Source organism: Stigmatopora argus, chromosome 15, assembly GCF_051989625.1.
Source record: "Stigmatopora argus isolate UIUO_Sarg chromosome 15, RoL_Sarg_1.0, whole genome shotgun sequence".
NCBI classification, from domain to species: domain Eukaryota; kingdom Metazoa; phylum Chordata; class Actinopteri; order Syngnathiformes; family Syngnathidae; genus Stigmatopora; species Stigmatopora argus.
In genome coordinates, this window is record NC_135401.1 from 8,246,020 (window position 1) to 8,265,304 (window position 19,285).

Below are 19,285 nucleotides of genomic sequence, written 5' to 3' on the forward strand. Positions count from 1 at the left end.
GTTATTGATCTAAACAGCTAATTATTTATCATTTAAAACTATGAGAATTGTCAGGTCTTGGAATTCTAACGATTTTCTTTATATTCAGCTGCCATCCCAATCAGTACGAACTAAATTCAAGATTCTGTAGATGTAGCTATATGGCGGTGACGGCTTGACTGTCTGGGTACATTGCTTGCTGACGCGCTATATTTATATAGTGAAAAGGCAGATGGATGAAAGGTGAATGGGCATTCGCATATCATGCTTAAAGCACGACAATATTAGCAGTGGACGATGACACTTTCGTCTGCTACCAGTGACCGAGACGATCCGGATTAAAGCCAAAATGGGCAAAAGGAGATCAGTTTTACAAAAAAAACGTATTTAAAAAAAAAAATCCCGTACATAAGTTAGTATATGTCGTGCACAATTTGAAACTATCAAAAAACGTATAAAACATGTATGACAGGTATGTTATGGCAATGCAGAAAAACCCTACAGTTTTAATGTATTTGTAATATGTGAAAAGAATACAGACATTTTTTTTTTACTATTTATTATAAAGTTAACACACAGATCCCTCATTCCGAGCACTGCCAATGCCACCAATATGTAACATCAACTTAAAAGGGACCATCAGTTCCTCATGAGAAGTTTTGCTGGAAGAACTGACTTATGGTTTGTACATTGAATTTTTGACACAGGAAAAAAGGCCTCTCACTAACAGCCATTTCTAACTAACTGTTAAGCTGTACACGGATCTCGGAGCACTTGTATGTACACTAGAATAAAAGATATGGAAGGGGAAGACCAATCTTGATGATGATTTTCATTTCTTCCGTTTTATCAATCAAATAACAGGGGGAGCTTGAATTTACAAAATCAATGTTAAATATATTTTTTAATATATTGATTTTCCTAGAGGTGCTCAGTTAAACTTTGCTTCCCAGAAGCAGTTTGCTGTTTTGGGGCTCTGTTGGGAAGCGTTTTGACAGGGGAGCCGTGCACACCGGCTTACCCAGAACCACCACGGGTCTGAGGTACTGAAGCTGCTTGATGGCCAGATCTCCACACCCAGCAAGGGCTTTGTCTAAGATGGACTTCAAGTTTCGGACGGACGAAATATTCCTCGTTACGCTGGAGGGTTTGTGAATCATGGGATGACTCCGTCTGCTTCTCGTGAGTGAAATTCCGAGCTGATTATTTTCTTTAACTGAACAACTGCGCCGGAAGGAGTCGCGCCGTTTGGCGCTAAGAGTTTTTGTGTCTTTTGGTTCAGTGTCTTGTATAAATTTGAGGAAAGAAGCCTCAAAGCCAACAGGCTTATATGAGGTAATATCAAAACTGTGTGGAGGTGAACCTAGAGTCTGAGGCTCGATCCCATTTGTGGGCGGTACAGAAATCTCATTCTTTCGCTTCAGAGGTTGCCGCGTTGGTGGAGCCGATGTTTCAGACTTTTCCGCCATTTTCTCTCCATCTTTTGATGCATTCTGAATGCTGTCCTCTCTTGTAAAGAATACCGAGCACTGTGGCGAGAGATTGATGGTGAGAGGACGAAGGAGGGGTTTTATTTGTTCCAAGTTCAATATCTTGCCCATGGGTTTGCGTACATTCGCAATTGCTGCAACAGACTCCTCCTCGGCTTGAGTGTCTGTACTAGGTTCTCCATACAAGACTTCCTCGGCACCGACGAGAATATCATTTGTCTTGACAGCCGGCGGTGCCTCTTCTTCGGGGAATCCCAGGGGATCTGGAAGAGCCTCCCCATTGGTTTCCGCCTTGTCAGAAAGTAGATTAGCTTCTGGATCTTGTTTCTCTGATTCTGCTGCCTCTGGTTGATTATCCATTTCGCAACCTCCACTGGACTTCGCTTCCCCTTCCCCTTCCACCGTTGTCCTGGCCGACTTCATCTGAATCAACTCCTCTAGCCGCTCCGCGGTGAAAAAGAGCCTGTCGACATTCTCTTGAAGATACTCCGTTTGCATGTGGTGAACTCCTTTGTAGTGACGGTTTAAGTTGTACATATACTTGAGGACAGAGTCACAGTCTTGAATCATGCAAGGGTAGGCTACACGCAAACAACGGTCTTGGCACATTTGTAATGCCTCCTCGTGCGTTCTGAAAACATAAGTGCTGAAATGATGATTGTTTTGAACAGTCAATTTGTCCTGTTTTTCCGTCTCGTCATTGTTTTTTTTCTCTTCCGACTGAGTGGCTTGTTGCGTTTCAGGTGCTGGCGTGTCAGTTAAGCTGGGCGTGACCGGGTTCACCACATCCTTGTTTTGGCAGCCTGTAACTGACTTTTTGTGAGTACTCTGGAGCCGTACCACCAAAGAGTCGTAGTAATCGCAATGTCGGAATAAGATGTGTTTTTTCATTGAGTCACTGTGAGTGAATACTTTAGAGCAGCCCTGATACTTGCACTTAATTAACCCTGACGCCTGAGAGTGCGCAATCCGGGTGTGGCGTGCTAGGCTGCTTTTGAGATGGTAGGAGGCATTGCAGTTGGCAAATTGACACGTATATTGGGGTTTAGGTTCATCGGAACTCGGGTAAGGACTTTTCTTCCCACTGGCGGTTTTGACGTCGGGTTCGTGTTCCGCTTCTTGTTCCAACAGGAGTTGAGAGCGTTTGTAATGGTGTATGAGTTGAAGGTGGCGCACAAGGCCTCCCTGGGTAGAGAATGCGGAATCACAGTTTTTGGCAACGCAGTGAAAGGGTTTATTGAATTTATCTAAAAAATAGCAGAGATTATTTTTGGCCACCAAGCGTCTCTTTCTCTCATGGGGTAGGACTTCCATCTCACCGTCTCCTCTTTGGTCCTTTTCCTGCTTTTTCCCCTCCGCTGCCTTTGCAGTTAAAGAGGATGATAAACTACTTGCATTGAGTCTATTTTTGCAGTTTTTTTCCTCGTCTCCTGAACCGGGTTCCTCGTCCTTCACCTTTGGGTTCGAGTTGGGTAGTGTGGCCTTTCCAATCTGCGCAGATCCAAAACAATACTTATCCGCCGAACTTGTGCTGAGTCGATGCGTCCGAATGTAGTGGATTCTCAAGGCCCTTTTCTCCCTGTGACTTTTAAAACACAAACGACACTTAAAGGGCCGAAAAGAAGTGTCCTTCAAAGACGACATCCGTTTGGCTTGTTCAATAGTCTGGCCGTGCATGCTAACTGAGTGGCGCAGCAAACTATAGGTCCGTGCAGTACGGAAGTCACACTGTCCGATTTTGCATCTGTAGGGTTTATCAATGGCAAATGATTCATCTTGGTTATCCGTTTCTATATCTCGCTTTGGCGGCTTCGTGGGGGTTCTAGAAAGCAAAACCACAGGTTGTTTATCTCTAAGAGTGTACTGAATGGATGCACTTGCTTCTTGAACAGGCGGGATCTGCTTATCTGCAACACTTTGCGGAGACAAACTATTGAGGTCGAGTCGACTCAGCCCAATGAGAATTTCTTTAAGGGCATCATTTTTAGCAAGACTTGTTGTAGGGGGGGAAGAAGTTGTCCATTCGTTCCCATCTTCTCCGGGTGAGCCCGGAGGAAAGAACTGGGTGTCATCTTCCTCATTGTCTGACTCGATTGCAGCCTTGAATTTTTTGGGTTTTGGACCCCGCTCCTTGTCCTGTTTATTATCTTTGTTCTCCAATTTAAGGTGTTCTGGGTGGGCATGTTTTAGGTGCCTTTGGACATCTCGCGCGCGGGAGAAAGTCATACCGCACTTCTCAAATCCACAAGTGAACTTACTTCCATCAAAACACATTGCTACCAAGGTCAGTACTGTTTTGGGCGTTTCATTGACAGATGGTTGAACGGAGGTGACGCAACTCACGGGTGTTTTTTGGCAATCTTCATTAACATTCTCTTCTGTATCAGCAGGATTACTGACAAGGGCCGTTTTTTCCAAATCAGCCTTAAAAAGGGTCTCTTTTTCTTTCCTTTGAGCCTCAAAGTCCTTTTCCGAGAAAGTAATGCTGTGTGTGGAGAGATGCTCTATGAATTCCCTTTTGGAAAAGTAAAACTTTTTGCACGAGGGGCTTGTGCAGGTGAACGCAGCATCCCTGAAATGTTGTGCTTCGTGGTGATAAAGTTGCCCCAGGTCGGAGTAATTGACTAAGCATCCCTCAAGCTCACACTGGTAGTTTAGCTGAAAGCCATGGATCTGTTTATGCAAGACCAGCTCATTGGAAGAACCAAAACGGAAACCACAACCCATCACCAAGCACATGTATGGTAGCTGACCATAGTGAATTTTTCGATGTTTATGGTGATGGTAAGCAGAGACAAAATGGCGCCGGCAGAAGGCACACTTCTCCCGTTGCTCTTTCATGTGATAAAAATGCTTGACATTCTCGTCGCCTTTATGGTCCAACTTTAAGTGCACATACAAGTACTTGGAATGCTTGAAGACCTTGGAACACCCAGTTCCAGGACAGAAATATTCCTCTCGGTTCTGCAGCCTGTAGTGCATGTTCATGTAATCAAATGTTATGTGCTCTTTGTCCTCACACTTGTTTTCCTTGAGGCTCTTGGCTTGCTGTACAATATGCTGCAGGACTTTGGGATCACGCGTGGATTCATAATACAAAATTAAAGAAGGGTCAATGGTAATTTCACCGGGTTCGATGTCATCATCCGTGACGTTACCATTATTGTTGGGATGAGGGGCTTCGCTTTGGATGTGTTGTCTTAAGTGGGGTATAAGCTCTTTACGGCTCCTAAACCTTTGCAAACAAATGGGGCAGGGATGTTTGTCATCCACGACATGTCTTTTGGAGTGGTGTATGATTTGAGCCTCAGTGAAGGACCTTTTGCAAATGCGACAACAGAGCTTGGCTCTCCTTACTTCTGCTTCCCCTCGAACCAATTGAGAAGGTGTTTGATCATGCTGCTTGTGTGGATAAAGACTTCCATTTAAACAGGGATTGTGCTCAGGTACTTCCGTGTTGACTTGAAGCAGGAATGGTTTCTCACTCTCTTCCTCATTACCTTCCGACTTGGGTTTCAACCCGAGCAGGGAAAAGCAGTGATACTTGAGTGTGTTCCAGTCCCAAAATTCAGGGTCAATAGGCCAGTGTGCCTTCAGCACCAGCAGTAGTTCACAGCGTAGCGAGTTGGGTATAACGCCACTCTCCTGATCATATTTTTGATCTGGTCGCTGGTAAAGCTCCTGGAGGCGATTTAGAACCTGCTGGCTGGGCCCCAGTATGAACTCTGTGAGGAGGCAGGCGCGCCGCACTTCTAGGTCGTTCATAAGGAGGCCTGACACGATTTTGCAGATCTCGATTCTGCTGTCCATGTCATCGTTCTGTGGAAGCTGTAGCGCTTTGACACCAAGCTCCACTGAGGTAGCTGTGCCCACTGCTGCTGCCTGAAAAATATTTAGTTGTAGTATTTAATTGTTGTACTTGATTCAAACACCAACACGTTTCAATTGCATTTGCCGCATCAATGTTGTGATGCATTGTTGATGGTTTTGTGTCAATGTATTCCTCTTTGTATCATCACTGTGTCATGATTTTGTACACTGTGAAATTGTATAACAGACATTGTTGCACATATGTGGAAAGGACTTATTAACTAGTCTCACCTCTGTCTGAATGATACGGATCAGGAATAGCAAATGTTGCACTGTTTTGGCAATGGCACCAAGCTGAAGGCATCTTTCAAGAAAAGACAAAACTGAGGGGTCCAGTTTTTTCTGAAGTTTACTCCAGAGGAGAATCAGCTCCCTACAGATAAAAGAAAGAGTTAAATTAGCTTGAAGGAAATGACAAGGAGCAAAAAAAGAAGGGAAAACTATATCTGCCATGAAAGGTGATGTGGCAAATGAGACTGAGAAATTATTGGGCGGGGGTGTTTATGTATGCTATATCTTTTTTTTAATCTAATAACAATAATATTAATAGAAAAAAACATGCCATTGTGGCATTTCCGTGACCGGACATTTCGTCGACCGGACATTTCGTCGCCGGACACTTTGTCGCCAGACAGTTAGAATAACAGACAAACTTAGGGTTTCGTTAAGAGGGGAGAGATTTGTTTTAGTCGAAGAGGAAGATATCGTTTTAATGGCAACTGACACTAATCTCGATTTATTGGCAAAAAGTATGCACTGGTATAGAGTTGATGGTTGTCAGGTGCACTATAGAACGTACGTCGCAAAACCAGTGTATACTTTTTGCCAATAAATCGAGATTAGTGTCCGTTGCCATTAAAACGATATCTTCCTCTTCGACTAAAAGAAATCTCTCCCCTCTTAACGAAACCCTAAATTTGTCTGTTATTATAACTGTCTGGCGACGAATTGTCCGTCGACGAAATGTCCGGGTACCGGCATTTCCGATTGTGATGGAGGATTTTTTTCCCCATATCCCACACCTGTACTAGCCATGGTGCAAATAGGCGCCCAACATCCATTTTTCAACATCTCATCCCCAGCAAGACTCACCAAGAACAGTCGAGGCTGGGCTGCTGAAGCTGCTGTGTTAGGAAGGTCGTACACAAGATGAAGCCAGTGTTTTCCTCTCCCTCAGAATCCAAATTGGAGGTTATCTCGAGGACATCCTTGCAGTCTTGCCTGGATATCTGTTAGTCAGTATCACATGAGTTCATATTAACATGGAGTCATTCTTCAACAAACTAATGTACATTACATGAGATATTTGGGGAGTGATCTGAAAGAAAAACAATTGTTCAACGATTTTGTGCATGCCCCCTTTACCTCCATTATGGCTTCTTCATTTGGAAGCAGCTGGCAAAGCATAGAGACATATGTGTGTCGAAAAGTTGTTTGGTTGGAGATCGCGCTGCAGTCTGTGCAAGCTTTTGCTAGCACCACAGCCTTGGCCACCTCACCCATCTTCTCCAGATGTTTTACTCGCATCTCCATAAAACCCTCACCCTCCAAGCAGATGTAATTATCGACTGCAAACAGAACAGTACATTACAAAGATTAGCAAGGCACAGGACAATATCATACTAAGATTGAAGTTGTGGTAGTTTTGGATAATTATTTGTCATTTCACCTTCTTGCTGGATTGTTGACTGGCCTGAAAGGAGAGCAGCAAGGATGGAGTTGCTCCATGCACCTCCCTCTCCAGTGATCTGTAGTAGAGCTTGAAGGTCTGTACTTCCATACTGTAACAAGGTGTCATGTGCAATCTGGGGGGAACCAATTTAAATTTAAAAAATGGATAGCAATATGGACAGCTGTACTAAATAAGACAAAAATATTTAAGGAATAATAAAGATGGGCAGAGAATGTCTTAAAATACAAAGACACAAATAAAGCCACAACATTACAGACGCTCCCCTACTTACGAACGAGTTAGGTTCCGAGCGATTGTTCATAAGTTGCTCAGTGCTATATTTTGTATTATAATTTATGTTTAAGGCCTATATAAGTATATTGAAGGTTTATATAAGTGCATTTGTATGTTTAAGGCTTGTATAAGCAACACGCATTGGTTTGTACTGAAAAAAAAAAAAAAAAAACATGGAGAGAATACATACAGTACTGTATACATACACTAGAGAGAGAGATTTACTAGAAAGTGGCCGAAAGAAGCTATCTAATGACGATTGCAGTTTTCTTTTTTTCATCATAAATAATGCGGTAGCACTGTATGGCATCATTCAATTGATTTGCAAACTTTGTGCAACGTTCAATATTTGGGTCCTGCTGCTCGATCTTTATGTTTATAAATGGTACTGACGGTCGAACGATTCAAGTTGTATTCACGTGCAACGCTCACCACTTTCTCACGCGCATCAAGCTTCGTTATTATTGCCACTCATTTCAAATGAAATGGCTTGCCTCTTCCTTGCACCTCCCTCAATAGAAGCCTTTCGCTTTTCACCAACCATATTGAATAATGGAGGCAGGAGATATTTAATGATAAAAATGAAAAAGGTTCTTTGCGCACTGGAGATTCGTTCACGCACTTCCGCACTGCAACGAACTGGGCAGAGGAAGGTAGATGCTGGGTGAGCTGAGCTTTCACAGCGCCAGGCGTCGTTATTAGCGGCGGAAAGAAGCACTACTCGGAAAAAGGCGCGCAATACAAAATCAAACTTACGAACATTTTTCGACAAACGCAATTTGCAGACATGTTCGTATGTACCGTTGTTCGTAACTCGAATGTTCGTAAGTAGGGGAGCGTCTGTACTTATTCAGTTACTTGTAGGTCAACATGAACAGGGGTCCTCTCACCTGAACAGATTGGTGAAATTGAACCCAGGCCTCATAGGGGATTTCATTTTCAGGAACAGACAGAAATAGTTCAAAACAGCTTCTGCATCAAATACAAAGAGAATACTATTGGTAATCATAGTTAATTAGCAATCTCTTTTCACATAAGCAATTATTTTCTGAGCCATTACGTTAGAAGGCTGCTAAAGAGTTTTTTGAGTAAGCTTATAAACTGCATTTCGATGATATAGTGGTGCCTCAACTTACAAATACTTCTATATAAACTAATTCGTCACAGAGTTGTCAAGTTTTTCTGAGTGTGGTGTATTTACATTTATTCAGCTGCCTCAACTTACAAATGCTTCTATATACACTCGTTTGTCACGAAGTTGTCGAGTTTTTCTGAGTGTGGGTAACATAATTTTAAGTTGTAATGTTGTGTGTTTACGTGCATGTGTATGTACATTTACTCAGCTGCCCCTCGCAATTCCAGCCCATTGGAAAATGTCTTTGCATTTCTTATTCATTTTAATGGCTGAGTAAATTTTTTGTTGCATACGTATTTCATACACAAGTGGAATTAACTTATTTCGTAAGTAGAGGTACCACTGTATTTGTAAACTCCTTGACTCTCTAAAGTGGCTAGCATTGGCAAGTTGGAAGGAACATCGTTATCTGGACTAAAATAAAGCTGCAGAAAGTGTGCACTCTATCTCTCCCTAAACAGATGTGCGTTTTAGTAAGTGTGACGTGCAAATACGGTCTGTTTTTGTGTAGTAAAACAAGACCAGGGGGTAATCACAACACATGTTCATTTAAACACATGTACTTACAAGGCTAGCCTCTTCAAAACCAGAGTCACTCTATCCGAGTCTGCTGTGAGGTGTGAGCGGGCGGCGGCAAAGCAGTTTATTGATAGGCAGTAGACCTCGAGAAGCGGAAGACCATGGTCTATGGAGTTCCTGCTTCCAGCATAATGCATAAGTGCCTAGGAGAAAATATAGAGTCACATACTAGAATCACAGACGTTTTCCCTTAAGAACAATCCTATTTAGATGAGATTCACCAGGCCTTTACACTTGGGACAGAGGTGAGACGCTAGGCTGCAGCTGTGTGATCCCAGTTGACAATGTCTGCATTAAAGTGCTACTGATTAGGCCCGAGGGGGCTTGCAGCCCAATGAAGAGAAAGTCACCCAAATAAACTGTCAAATTCATAACATATTTAGCAAGAGTGAAATGCTTTATGGTTGAACAATCAACAATGATTAAATGTCTAAGATTTGGCAACACCGCTCCCAAATGAATTTATGGATAACACCATATTCATGTTTTGCCTCGTTGAAAGTGGCAGCGTTGCCTGCTTAATTACTTTGTTTCTTTACTGAATTATAGTTGAAAGGAATATTAATTTTATTTATCGTGTTATGTTGCACAATTTTTAAAATTACACATTTGCATATGAAGACTGGCACACCCTTCCAAAAAAAATAATTGACCAATTACCACCCACTTACTAAACTTGGGGAGAGCTAAAAGCTCTTTTATGATTGCAATGATCATACAAACCTGCCATCCCTTTATGAATAAAAAACATTCTGCATCCATTTTTTTTTAAATATAATTTCTCCAAGTCATATTTTTGGTTGCTAAATCGAGAGTTTGGTATCATTTTACCCTTCTACCATTGCAGCAGTATCCTAATTTGCTTTCTCCTACGCCAATCATAACACTGTCTTAGTGGTAAAAAAAACCTTGCAAGAAATGTGCTTTCTCCATTTTTCTGAAAATGTTAAACTATGACTTAGACAATTATACTATTGAGGAAATGAATTTTTAAAAGGGAGATTGCTATTTTGAAATTCACTTAAAATCTGTTTTTGTTAAAATTTGACGCAATATCAGAATAAACAGAACGAGAAAGTGACTTGAAATACCAACAAAATTCAGAACAGCAATAAACCTTGAAATGATTTATCCATTTAGTGATACAAATGGCAGTTATCTTTATGTTGTGATTTTCAGTGAGTCCATGTGCACTTGGATAAGCAACTCAAGGTGAAATAGGAAAAATTCTCTTAGCCTCTTCCGTTTGTTAACAAAATAACAAGCGTGTCTGTGCCAGCCAGTCAAAAGCAAGGCAAAATCTAGAACCTTGAACTAAACACGCAAGTGATGCTGTGAGTCTTTGATTTGACGAAGTCCATGCGCAACCTAAAATAAAAATTTCATGTGTATCCTGCCTCTTGCCTAAAGTCAGGTGGGATGGACTCGAATTTACCATTGACGATTCCCAGATGCCAGTGTGCCAGTCAGACAGACACTGCAGGTGAGACGTCTACAGTTGGGGAGCGCTGATTAATTCCCTGCTGTCTATTTAAAGCATAGCCACCAAGGGTTTTGCTAAAAGGATCTCAAACCTGGCCGTGAGGGAGGTGTGTAAGTATACTTGGCCTGGCCAACAAATCCCTAGAGCAAATTAATTTATTAAAAAAAAGTTTGTATCTTGTATTGTTTTAGAGACTTTGTTTCTTTGTGTAATTACTTTTCATTTGGGAGCTGACTGCAAAAATGGGAAAGAGAAAGATTAGGTTTCAGATGTTTTGCACTTTTGGAAAGGCTGGCACTGCCACCACCGTTTTCCAATCCAAGTTCTCTGAACATCAAGGAATAATAATATAACGAACAAAAATAAAATACCACTGAGTGTGCCATGAAAAACTGCACACCATTTTCCTGTTTGAGTATGCAGTACTAAAATTATATTCCATTCTAGTATACAAGAGATCAATTTGAGCCACAACATCCTCCGTTTAGACAAACTTTGCAACGTGTATACATTTCCACGCGGTGTTTTTCAAAATGGAATCTCACGAGAAAAAGTCCCAATTTATGGCATAAAATTGGAATATGCCCAAGTACAGAATGTTAAGCTTGAATCGTGTAAACTAAACAACCATATCGCCACGCCCCACATTATCCTTCAATTGCTTAAGTCCGGTTGACACTCTTGAAACATGGTTTTGTGCGTAAATTCGACATTGTTTTGTGTGCTTTCAGCATCATCAACAAACACTGCACAGATTTGGAATTGAACCACTCACTAGTACTGTGACCCCCTCGTTTAATATAGAGTAGTCTCAGTATTTTGGAGTAAGTATATATAATACAAGCGCGAATATAAAATAAGTTTGTGCAAACATACAGATTTTGCAAGTCGTAAAAGATAGCTGCACCAAAGAACATCCGGATCATTTTGCACCCGCCGAGCAAAACAACCCAAACTGAGCTATTGCTATGCTAATGATAGCATAAGCGTTACACGCACTCTTTACCTGGCAGAAGTTGTCACAGTAGTCCGATGATGACGCCACGGACAATTCTTGTTGCCTGAGGCCGTCTTCGAAGGCCCTAAGTGTGGCTAGCAGGGTTTCCATTGCAACCAGCGTATCCTCGGCCGTGTCCAGGCCCCGTTCGCTCCATTCTGGTTGTGTCTCGACGTTCCTCTCCGCCATCTTCCCCCTTGTCCACGGCGCGTATGCACTAGGGCAGCCTGATGACACCGCCTTCTTTTCTTCTTTTTCCCCCTCTTTGCATAGCAACATCCAATATTAGATTACTGCCATCTAGTGGTGTGTAATGATTACTACATGTGCGTTGAATGCATTTCCCCCGAGTCTGAAGAGTTAGATTTGACGTTAAGATACTATGTTCAGGTGAATACCACGCTAAATAAACTAGTATGTTTTTTTTCCCATCAAAACGTTAATTTTACTTGACTTTTTCAGCTCTGCATACCATGACGATTGCTCCTCCTTCCATCCGGAAGTAAATAAATCCACTTCTTCCGGGCTGCACGTGGGGAAGGTAAGCAAAGCGTAAATAAATGACGCTTAAAAGGAATAAAATCCTTTATTGCGAGGAGACAGTCTTCTACAGTTTTCATTTTACATTTGTCGTGTCATGGAGAAGACAACATTTGTATAACTGGGCTCGTGTTTTGTGACACTTGATAGATGACACGCCAGTCGCTTCACAAACGCGTGATTCCGCGGAAACTGTTTTGAACATAGCACAAGTTTTCAGAATGATTTCCTAGTTTCCTCATTCACGTACTATACTATGTCGATCCTCCCAACTAAACATGTTCTAATTCAATATTTCTCCTTCCAGCCTAGCGATTCAACCATGGGGAAGTCCAAACAAATTAAAAACCACAATAATGGCAGAAAGAAGAACATTGCAAAGACGTGGAAGACAAAACGAAGGACCAAAGACTTGGATGAGATCCATTCAGACATGAAGCCTGAAATTGCTGCCAAACTGCTTAATCAGGAGGTGGACTTGGATGTGACAGGATGTGCACAGCATTACTGTTTACACTGTGCGTAAGTGGACAAATTTACTCCCAAGGAGGAGCCTGGGGCCTTTTTAAGTACATTAAGGGTTGCCTTGGGAAGTGCAACCAATGCAAAACTCGTTCTAAATATGATGGTTTCACTGTGGCTATTTTAATGATCACACTAGTGGTATCTAAAGGCAATTAAAACAAATCTAAAACGTGCAATTGAAAACAAACTGAATGCACATATTGTTCAGTGTTACGTCCATTTTTGTGTGATACTAAACTTCACAACAAGCAGCAGATGAAACCCAGGAAAGAGATTTACTATTTATATTGTAATAACAATTATCAGGTTTGATGACATGATTGGTTAAACCATTTTCAAATAGTAAAAAAATGAACCACTACAACGTTGATAGATGGGTTCTAGTTGGATAATACTTTGAGTTTGTGTCTTGCAGGAGGTATTTTGTAGATATGAAATCCTTGAAAGACCATTTCAAGACTAAAGTCCACAAGAGACGGTAAGGTTACGTTAATTTTGTATGCATTGAAATATGTAGGAATTAAACTCGGTCTGTTTTTCCTCGGTCCAGGTTGAAAGAGCTTCGAGAGGAACCATACACCCAGGCAGAAGCAGAGAGAGCAGCTGGAATGGGCTCCTACATCCCCCCAAAGATCGTGGAGGTGAAGACGCAGCCTGTGGAAGAAGACATGTGCTAAAAAGTCACAAATAGCCAAAAGTCAAAACGGCACAGCTTGTGAAATGGTGTTTTTTTGCAGACCACTGTTTCATAGATGTCCATGCTAGCATCACATAAGTATACACTGAATAATGTGTAAATTAGGGGTGTATGCAGTGGTAATAAAGAACCAGTCGAATTGCCTTTGCACAAGGCAGATAAACTGGTGTTATTTGTTAAATGAATTGCATGCATCATGTACCAAGATGGAAGATAGATTCCAGAGATTTTTTTTTAAATAAAATAAGATATCCTAAACATACTGGCATTGTAAAAATCAGTGTTTCATCCTAAATAGAGCAGACCTTTCAATTGTATGCCCTACATTTGGAATACAATAACTGTACTAGTTATTCTGTCAAAATAAAATTAGTTATTTTGGTCAATTTACAGATGATCAAAGCTGAATAAAATTAATGAAGTTGCTGAATGTAGTGTGTCTGAATTTTTTTTTTCTGTCCCACGGTAACAAAATGAGCATTTCATGAATAACTGCATTACTAATGAATAACTATTGGAAGCAGAAGCAGCAGATCTTTTTTTTTGGCAGAGAAACATATAATTTAAATAGTTTGGCAGCGTTTCCTGGGAGGAAAAAGGCTCTGCCTCTTTTAATAGTCCCGGACAAATATTTTAGCTAGTGAGATTGTATTTCCGAAAACGTTCTTTCAAAATAAAAAGCTAGCGCTCGTCCAAAGAGGGTTTGAGTAGACCTTGTCTTTTACTTTGAAACTACAAAAGTGTAATATTTGGGTTGTGGTGAATTTCACTTGACCAGTTGGGGGGAAAAAAATCCTCCGAAGGATGTACGGCTAATTTGCAATGTCTCTATAGCGGTTGTCTGGGATTTTCATCCTCCAGGTTGGACGTCCTTCTCCAGCTTTTTAGTGATCCTCTTGCATTGAAGAAGGCTGAACTTATTTGGATGTTACCGAAGCAACATGTATTTACAGTAGCAAGATATGGCGGGGGACGTTCATAAAAATGAGATCCGAGAGGGTGAGCGCCGCGACGGCCAGAAAAGACAGCCGACTCGGGGCTCCGGTTCCTGGATCTCAACACGGGCGTGCACCCTGCTTCTGGTTTTTGCTGTTCCCCTCTTGGCTTGGGGGGTCAAGTACCATCAAGAAAACTATCTTCTCAAGCGACACGTGAGCAATCATTGAATTCAATAGATTAAAAAAAAAATAGATCTCATATTCATTATTTAATATAAAGTCAAAGTTTGGGGATGCAAACCAATTTTAGGATGATAATAAGAGACATCCATCTATTTTCAAAGGTATTTTAAAACTTTCTCCCAAGGGATTCCTAATTCTTAACCAACCCATTTTAGGTATTTCCTCCTGTAAATTTAGCATTCTGCGGCATAGACACTTAATCAGCAGTTAGTTCAGCCCATTTTGTGTTTACAAGGGTGTGTCTTTTATTCATCCCAGCTGCTAGAATTCAACGTTTGGTCTTATCCTCCCCCTTTCTACCAACCATTGTGTATTTTGGGGGCCAACATCTGTTGGAGACACAGCCAGGAGCTTGACTGGATAAAACCCGGTGCCAAAGAATCCGTGGCCTCTGAGCAGATCTTTCCCAATCATTCAAATTTTCCTCGCCGCGGCAACCAAGCTTTTCTGCAGCACGCATTGACAAACAAGTCACTCTAGTAAATCTAATGAACGTGTGTCTGCTACCCCCTTTAGGAGGAGAGTGCTCAAACTCTGGGTGCCGAGGGGCTTTTTCTCTTCTCTTCGCTAGACACGAACCATGACCTCTATCTCAGCCCAGAGGAGTTTAAACCGGTTGTGGAAAAACTCACAGGTACCACCAACATACTTAAATGAATGACCTATAAGGATCAATGGCGTCTCATCTTTTTGTTTTGTTTTTCTCCCAAGGGATTACACCTCCAGGGGAAATTGAAGAGGAAGTGATAGAAGATCCAGATGGGGAAACCTTGACCATGAAAGCTAGAATGGAGCCTCTGCTCATGGAGTCCATGACAAAAAGCAAAGATGGGTTTCTTGGGGTAAGATCAATGTTACCTCTTAGCTGTGCGCGTGCACAATTGCGCACTACTCTCGTCTTCTCTGCGCACAGCAAATCATATGGAGCGCACAAAATAAAATCCCTTTTTTAGTTTTTTGTTGTGAGGCCGACGCGCGAACCACTCATCCGCTGGGCCGCCCATTCATAGATATTAATCATTACATTTTATTATTACTAAATCATTTATGTGTAGTAGACATACACCTGCTTATGGCAGGTGTGATACTGGTGTGTGCCCATAGCGAGCAATGATGTTGCTCACACTGGTACTCAGTGTGCTCAGGGAGGTTGTCTTTCTGCCCAGACAAACAAAAAATTAGAGGAAACATTGGGTAAGAGTAAAATGGTCCAAAAAATGCCATTTGTAACTTTATGAGTTCAAATAGATGGATCATAATGGAGATGTTTAGGACAAGTTGAAAGCAAGGTACACCACTTTGTGGCTTTATATCTTGCAGGTTTCTCACAGCTGCCTGAGCGGGCTGCGCTCGTGGAGGAATCCAGCCGTGCCTTCTTCTTCCTTCTTCGCCAGCCAATTCAAGGTCTTCCTCCCGCCCAAGAACAAACAGGAGGTGGGAGACACCTGGTGGGTGATCCCCAGCGAGCTGAACATCTTCAGTGGGTACCTGCCCAACAACCGTTACCACCCACCCACGCCAAAGGGCAAAGAGGTATCTTTGAGAAAACAATTTGAGTTCCGGCTCAAATGAATGTTACATGTTGGCGTTTTTGCTCTCGCTGCAGGTCCTCATTCACTCGCTGCTGGCCATGTTTCACCCCCGACCCTTCATTAAGTCTCGCTTTGCACCTCAGGGCACCATCGCGTGCATACGTGCCAGTAACGACTTCTATTATGATATTGTGTTCAGGTGAAGAGAAACACATTATGATGTAAGAAGTGTTTGGAAAATGACCTTCATCCACAGCTTTTTTTCCCCCTCAATATCCATCATTGACGTCTTCCACCAATAATTTTCATAGAACATGGATGAATTATTCTGATCATTTCCTCATCTTTTTTTCCCCACAAACAGGATTCATGCCGAGTTCCAGCTCAACACCGTCCCCAATTTCCCCTTCTGGTTCACCCCAGGCCAATTTGCAGGCAACATCGTTCTCTCTAAAGACGCCTCTCACGTGCGACACTTTCACCTCTACGTCCCCAGTGACAAGTACATCTCTCTAAAAGAGTTTTACGTTATATTTTAGCATGATAGGAGTATTTTTTTTCATTTTCTTTAATCTACATTCGTTACAGAACTTTGAATGTAGACATGGAGTGGCTGTATGGTGCTAGCGAAAGCAGCAATATGGAAGTAGACATCGGGTACTTACCACAGGTAAGGGTTTTTTCTACTTACATTTCAAGCCGCATTTCTCAAGGTAACATTGTTTTTCCCAGTTGGAATTGCAATCCACTGGGCCTTCAACTCCGTCCGTCATCATGGACGAGAACGGCAACATCATCGACAGCCGATCCGGCAGCACCGAGCCGATCCGGTTCGTCTTTGAGGACATTGTCTGGCGCGCTGAAATCGATCGGAAAGAAGCCCAACGTCTTCTTGAAGTCGTCCTGTATCCCTTCAAACAGGTAAATGCGATGCTGTTGTTTTGGTCGTCGTGATACTTAAGAACATGCCGTACCGCAGGTTTCCTACCTACCTTTTTCGAAGGCCTTCCAGCGAGCTGAGGCAGAGAAAAAGTTGGTGCATTCCATTTTACTTTGGGGAGCCCTTGATGACCAGTCCTGCTGAGGTAGGACTGTTAGGTTCAATATTACATACAAAAATAATGCTACTAATGGTTATTCAATTGAACATTTTGTCATTGCGCAAAATGATAAACATATGTATATGGGAAAGTGCTGCGGTCAATTTCCAACTTAACTAAAGCAATAATAGTAGCCTAAAATTACACGTTAGGACTCAAAATGGGGAAATATGAGTAATAACTTAGCCCCAAAATTACAATATATGTTTATGCAGGATGATGGACAAAAAAAGATGGTCTGTGGCAATGATGTAATGGGATTACTAGAAACCTACCATCAAATTAAGATGCTCTAATTTTATATTTACATTGCTCATAGCACCACAGTGGCTGAAAATAGGACAACTGAAGGTATCCATTTAAGAGTCAGTGTGTAAAGACTCATCCGGGGAGATTTAGGCTCAATAAATATATATATATATTTTTTTATAAGACTATGATCTAAAATCCTGAATTCGTCATCCCCAGAAATTCAGTTTAACAACAGCGACTCTCAGCATGCAGACGGAAACCATTTGCGTCTATGAAACAATGTAATTTCTTAGGCTTATCTTATCTCTGGTCTTAAGGTTCTGGGCGAACTCTCCGGGAGACCGTCCTGGAAAGTTCGCCCGTTCTGGCTCTGCTCAACCAAAGCTTTGTGAGCAGCTGGTCTCTGGTAAAAGAGTTGGAAAACTTGCAGGTAAGAACTCTCAGGAACTTTACACTGGAATTTCCTACTAGAATAATCACAATCAAGGTTTCTATTTGTATCGTACTAGAAAGTAAATACATTTCCAATTTCGTAACTCTGCTTCAGGGTGATCAGCAGAGTCCCGAGCTAAGTGAAAAGGCTCGCTTGCACCTTGACAAGTACACCTTTCCTGTGGAGATGATGGTTGCTCTGCCTAATGGAACCATTGTAAACAACCTCTTTTTCATCCAGTAGAAATTTATCATTAGCTCATTCCTTACCAAAGATGGATAAACAATGTTATTTATGATGTTCAACAGTTTGTCACTAAAGAAAGAGTAGAAACTTTTCATTATTTATGTAAGTTCTGTGTTCGCGTAGCCAAAGAACACAACATTTTTTAGGGACTTGAAAAAAGGGCATGTCTTATAACGTGATGTTTGGTAGGGAATGGGTTAATTAGCCAAACTTAAGTGCTCTTTTTATCCAGGTCCATCACATCAACGCAAACGTCTTCCTGGACCAGACGTCGATGAACCCTGACGAAGGCGAGCAGCAGGCGGGGTCCACTTTCAGCTTCCCTGGAGGGTTTGAAGACCCTTCCACGTCCACCTATATCCGTTTCCTGAAGGAGGGACTGGAGAGGGCTAAACAGTACCTGGCATAGTAGATTTTTTTTATTCCTGTGGCTAATGAGGTGTGATAAGTTTTAACTGGAGAAGAACTGAGAGCTGCTCTTCATTAACGATCATTGTGATGAAGAAAAAAAATCAACTCACCATGCACATTCAATATTTCTTGCTGTGTCACTCACTCAAAGGCTTCAGAAGGGAAGTGAATGGCAAGTGTAGGCCTCCAGGCACCTTTCAGCAGTTTGTGATGGTGCTGCCTGAAAGCTCTTTTGGCTGGGCAGAACTTGATGTAGTTTTTGCTGAAATGTCCAAATGGAAACACCCAAGCTCGCTTTTTTTTCAACTGATGCAATCGCTTTAGTGTGTGATGCCCAAATCCAACAGTTCAAACATATTCAGATTTCCATGCTTGTACTTATTTAATACCTTCTGAAAAAGGGAGTTAACCTGAATTTGAAGTTTTCTGTTTTTAGAGGGCCACCGTTTTTGCTAGGTGGGGGGTTAACACTACACCAAAGACTATTGTTATAATTTATGTCAGTTGCCTCACACCTTCAGAAGAAAAATCTTGGCAGGTTTCTTTGTTCATACTGATTCATCTCAAAATAAAATGATTTAGCTAAGTTTAAGTGCTCTGAATCTTATTTCCTGCAACAAAAAAAGATGGAAATATTTTATATATTGTGAAAAGATTCTAAGAGTGTGAATTTGAATGGCAACACTGTGACCCAATATCTCTTTTTATACCAGAAAAATAAACTGTGTTGTCTCTATCTTTTGTTTTTTACTTAACCTGATGTGTTTGAATTCTAGTACTATATAAAAAATGTCCTCAAATGTATAACAGATTTTAAAATTCTGCTGTCAGAGAGGCATTATTTTTAACAGTGTTTATTCTTGAAACTT

The 19,285-nt window shown here is 41.6% G+C and overlaps 3 protein-coding genes and 1 long non-coding RNA gene across 6 annotated transcripts; 2 read left to right on the forward strand and 2 right to left on the reverse strand.

Moving 5' to 3' along the window:
• Positions 1–467: 467 nt before the first annotated feature.
• On the reverse strand, positions 468–11,731 carry rlf (RLF zinc finger). Its single transcript, XM_077620267.1, has 8 exons — positions 11,509–11,731; positions 9,008–9,162; positions 8,196–8,277; positions 7,009–7,144; positions 6,705–6,907; positions 6,432–6,568; positions 5,571–5,712; positions 468–5,351 (listed from the first exon to the last, which is right to left on the reverse strand). Exons 1-8 carry the CDS (start codon positions 11,686–11,688, stop codon positions 915–917), a joined length of 5,472 nt encoding a protein of 1,823 aa, XP_077476393.1. The 5' UTR covers positions 11,689–11,731; the 3' UTR covers positions 468–914.
• Positions 11,732–11,961: 230 nt separating this feature from the next.
• znf593 (zinc finger protein 593) lies at positions 11,962–13,691 on the forward strand. 2 transcript variants are annotated; one of them, XM_077620276.1, is made up of 4 exons: positions 11,962–12,040; positions 12,347–12,561; positions 12,980–13,042; positions 13,115–13,691. In XM_077620276.1, exons 2-4 carry the CDS (start codon positions 12,362–12,364, stop codon positions 13,239–13,241), a joined length of 390 nt encoding a protein of 129 aa, XP_077476402.1. In that variant the 5' UTR covers positions 11,962–12,040; positions 12,347–12,361; the 3' UTR covers positions 13,242–13,691. The 2 variants fall into 2 exon arrangements, with proteins under 2 accessions (XP_077476402.1, XP_077476403.1); XM_077620277.1 differs by lacking the exon at positions 11,962–12,040 and having other exon boundaries at positions 12,048–12,561.
• LOC144089446 (uncharacterized) lies at positions 12,821–18,667 on the reverse strand. The gene is made up of 2 exons (XR_013305077.1): positions 16,967–18,667; positions 12,821–16,885 (listed from the first exon to the last, which is right to left on the reverse strand). It is a non-coding gene; the product is annotated as an uncharacterized LOC144089446 (long non-coding RNA).
• Positions 14,040–19,002, forward strand: selenon (selenoprotein N). 2 transcript variants are annotated; one of them, XM_077620275.1, is made up of 13 exons: positions 14,054–14,122; positions 14,215–14,412; positions 14,959–15,076; positions 15,154–15,284; positions 15,763–15,975; positions 16,049–16,173; positions 16,339–16,476; positions 16,563–16,644; positions 16,707–16,895; positions 16,954–17,059; positions 17,644–17,756; positions 17,874–17,975; positions 18,238–19,002. In XM_077620275.1, exons 2-13 carry the CDS (start codon positions 14,224–14,226, stop codon positions 18,412–18,414), a joined length of 1,683 nt encoding a protein of 560 aa, XP_077476401.1. In that variant the 5' UTR covers positions 14,054–14,122; positions 14,215–14,223; the 3' UTR covers positions 18,415–19,002. The 2 variants fall into 2 exon arrangements, with proteins under 2 accessions (XP_077476400.1, XP_077476401.1); XM_077620274.1 differs by having other exon boundaries at positions 14,040–14,412.
• The last annotated feature ends 283 nt before the right edge of the window (positions 19,003–19,285 follow it).